A 3,736-nucleotide genomic window follows, 5' to 3' on the forward strand; every position below is an offset into this window, starting at 1 on the left:
GTGCTCCAGGAGGTTCTCCTTCCGAAAGTAGCACTTCCCACACTTGGGGCACTCGAAGGGCTTCTCCCCAGTGTGTTTCCTGCCAGAAGCCACACGGTGTGGGCTGAGCGACTTCCCGCCTCACCCTCACCCAGTGCCCCCTCCGGCTCCCAGCGGCTCCCACGCGGCTGGTGAACCTGCAGGTGGAGAGGGAACCCTTCCTCCCTCCCAGCTCCGGCCTCGGGGCCGTGCCCATCTCTCTGAGGCAGAAATAATCCCTGGGTCCACATTCCCTGGAGAAACCACTCAGTCTGCCCGGAGCTTCCGTGGGCTCCACCTTCAAAATTGTGGCCATAGCTGACCACTGGCGCCTCCCCTCTGGCCACCCCTGAGGGGCCACACCGGGCCTTGGGCCTGGCCTGAGCCTCCTGCCTGGGCCCACACCAGCCTCCTGTCAGCTTTACACGTCAGCCATCATAGGAATCGTAAGCAGGCAGATCTCAGGACCCTCAACGCCTCATTTCCACCTGAGAAAAGGCCTGGGGGCCTGGGGGTACAGCTGCCACACCCCCTTACCTTGCTGGCTCACTCCCCAGGTCTCTCTGCCATAGTGTCCGCCAACCCACCGTTCCACCCCACCCCATGGCCCTGCTCTGGCTCTTCTCTCAGCCTGAACGCTCTCCCCAGCTTCCACTCGGTGAGCGTCCTCACCTGCTAGGAGCTGCTCAAATCTTCCTTCCCAACTACAACTGGCCCGTCCTGAGCTCCCCGGCTGGCGCTGCTGTCCCTTCCTCTCGGTGGCACTTCCCACCTCCGCTTGTGAAGGGACTCGTCTGGCAGGCGGCAGTCTGGGCTGCCCCAGTGGAAGGCATGGTCCCCAAGGCCTCTTAGTTTTGTTCACTAAGGATCCGAGCACCCAGCACGGGCTCGTCCGCTACTGGAAGGCAACTGCTCACCTCGAAGCCTGTGAGAGGCACCGGCAGCTCTTGCAACCTGCCCGCTCCTCTCGTCCTCTGTCACCTCACAGGGTGTCCTGCCCCAGCCCAAGGACCTCAGGTGGCCATCACCCCCTGCAGCCCACAGGGGATGGGCCAGTGCTTACACGGGGGAGTGACCAGGCAGACGCAGTCACCCAGGGTGTCGCCCACACTGGACTTCCCCGAAGACTGTGCTGGCAGCAACTGCCCCAAAGCAGAGGGCGAACAGGTCCCTTCCTCCTCCCTCCTCCAACCCTGCCGGTCACCGTGCCTCCCGGAGTGTCACTGAGGAAACCCGTGTGGCCCGATCTGGCCAGAAAGTGCAGCACGGTGGGCCAGTGATGTCTCGGGCTAGGGAGTGGCGGGGCTGGACGGCAGGTCACCTAGGCGCCGTCCCCGGGACCCTGGAGAAGCTGGAGCAGCACCCTCCAGGAGAAGCCCAGCAGCGATGGGAACGCTCCGTGCCTGTGCCGCCCAACGCGGGGCTGAGCTCTGAGTGTGGCTGGCATGGCTGAGGGGCTGAAAGCATTTAACTGCTCCCTTGTACTTTCCGTTACAACAGCTCCTGTGGCATCCGGTTTCCTTAGTGGACACTACAGCTTGAGCCAAACGGTCTCTTATGCTCCACTGACACCCCAGGACTAGATCCCCCAGAACCCCAGGCAGCACCAATCCTACCAGTTACCATCTTGGCCTCAGGGGCTTCCCTCACCCCTTGGCAGGGCCAGCTGGAGGTCAAGGTTCACAGGGGGCGGAGCTGCTGACAGGCTACACAAACCCTCCCCAACCTGAGGGCCCACAGGAGGGAGGAAGGGATCCCACCCAAGGCTAGGTTCTCGCTCCCTCATCATGTGGGTCTGAGACGGAGCCGCTGGCCCTACGTGACCCCAAGTGGGGAGCACAGGCCCCTCCCCCAACATGGGAATGGCAGACAGGAGACGCAAGTAGAAACGGAGTGTTTACCTGTTGTGGACTTTTAGGTAGTATTTGCTGAGGAACTTTTTGTGGCACGTGGGGCATTCAACCGGCACCGCTCTGCCTTTTCTCTTCTCGGGGGGCTTGGCTGCCAGGGCGCCTGCGCTCAGGGCTGGCTCGGCAGGACAGGGTTTTCTGAGGACGTTCGATTTCCTCCTGGTCAGCACCGTCTCCATCTCAGAAACACAGTCGCCATCCCCGTCATCCTCAACTTGAACCACCACTTCCCACTAGAGAAGAGGCAGGAGGAGGCGGCACGTCACCCCTTTAAGCAGCAGGGCCCCTGGGTGGCTGCAGCCAGCCCCATCCAGGTCCATCCCAAGGCCCAGCCGGGCACATCCCAGACCACCCCTATGCCTGTGCCTGTTCCCGTCAGGACCCCGGGGGGCGGGGGTGCGCATCAGGACCTCGCACTGGGAGGCAGGGGCTCTATTGTGGGAACTGCAAGTGGCTGGATTCCACTATCCTGGGGAAACACCTGCAACCCCGATGCCACCCACTCCACGCCAAGAAGCTGGCAGCCGCGGACAGCTGAGGCGCCGGGCAAGGCCAGCTTCCTGTGTTTGGCAAAAGCCTGTTTTAAACCCAGGTAACAGATTCTACCCTGGGGTCCAGCTTATGCCAGAAAAGCGTCAATCTCTTCCCCCGACACCCACTTCCCCCGTCCCAGCACCCTGCACCCAGTACCTCATTACTCCTGCCCTGCAGCTGGGCACCTTGAGCCTCGACGGGCCTTGGGGGCACTTTGCAATCCTCGGGCTCCTTGTCCTCTGGGGGACCAAGCTTCAGGGCCTGCCTGAGTGTCTCACGCAGGGGCGGGCTCTCAACCGGAGCAGGCAGACCGAGCTGGGGCCTCGGCGGGCTGGTGCTGCCGCCGGGCTCCTGGTCTCGGGGGACTTGACCCACAGCCCCGGAAGCTTCCTCTTCCTCCATGCCTGCTAGCTCCTCGGGGCGGCTGCTCATATCGTGGGGGGCGGGTTTGGCGAGCCCACTCTGGACACTTGGTGCCTGTCCCGCCGAGGTTTTGGGCTTGAAGCTCTGGCACAGTTCCACCGCGTCTGGCACGCACAGCTCCCTGGCGGCCAGGAGCACCTGATCGCGGTTCCCTGACGTGAGGGCGAGGTGGCCAGTATAGAAGAAGTCCAACAAGAGGCCAAAAATCTCAGCGAAGCCAGCAGGGAGGACCACGCTGCCCCCGGAGCCAACCCCATAGAGGCTCTCAAAGAAGTGGCTGCAGCAGGCGAGGACGCTCCAGTGGGCCTTGAACACCAGGCCCCCCACGGCCAGGGTGGCGTCGCAGTACTGGCCCTTCTCCCGCTGCTTGTTGAGCTCCTGCAGGACCCTCACGCTGTGCTGGATGAAGGAACCATCCATGATCTGTCTGGAGGGGAGGAAGGCAGAAGTGACATCCTGGCCAGCCGGACCCAGGGGTAAAAGAGAAAGCCCTTAGATTTGCCAAGTGGGAAAGGTGGGGTGGCTTCGACTCAGCGTCACATTTGGTAGCACGAGAGCTCAGATCGAGAATAGAGTGTGCATGCAGAGACAGGAACAGACTGAAAGCTTCCCCGGGGGCGGGGGTCAAGTGAGCAGCCCATCGTAGGGTTGGCCAGAGAGTGGGTGGCAGGAGCGCAAGAGGACTCGGTGGGGGGACGAGGAATGGCTTGGTGGGACCCAGGGCAGGGTCGTCAAGGGGCGCTGATGGAAGGGATTAAAGTGTGGGGGAAGGAGCAGCGGATCAGCACGAACTGATCGGCCTTGCACAGCGAGAGGACCCGCGGCAGGGGAGGGCGGCGGCTGCCTCCAGG

The 3,736-nt window shown here is 62.9% G+C and overlaps 1 protein-coding gene across 1 annotated transcript in view; it reads right to left on the bottom strand.

Annotated features, from left to right (window-relative positions):
* ZBTB48 (zinc finger and BTB domain containing 48) overlaps window positions 1-3,730 on the bottom strand; it is a 6,763-nt gene extending 3,033 nt beyond the window's left edge. Inside the window, exons 1-3 of the mRNA XM_006766755.2 lie at window positions 2,619-3,730; window positions 1,920-2,161; window positions 1-79 (exon numbers count right to left, since the gene is read on the bottom strand). The exon at window positions 1-79 is cut by the window's left edge and continues 33 nt beyond it. Of these exons, the coding sequence (XP_006766818.1) occupies window positions 1-79; window positions 1,920-2,161; window positions 2,619-3,305 (1,008 nt within the window). The 5' untranslated portion in view covers window positions 3,306-3,730. The remainder of the gene's footprint in view (window positions 80-1,919; window positions 2,162-2,618) is intronic.
* Between the last annotated feature and the right edge of the window lie 6 nt (window positions 3,731-3,736).

This window comes from Myotis davidii, unplaced genomic scaffold (genome assembly GCF_000327345.1).
Source record: "Myotis davidii unplaced genomic scaffold, ASM32734v1 scaffold299, whole genome shotgun sequence".
NCBI lineage: Eukaryota > Metazoa > Chordata > Mammalia > Chiroptera > Vespertilionidae > Myotis > Myotis davidii.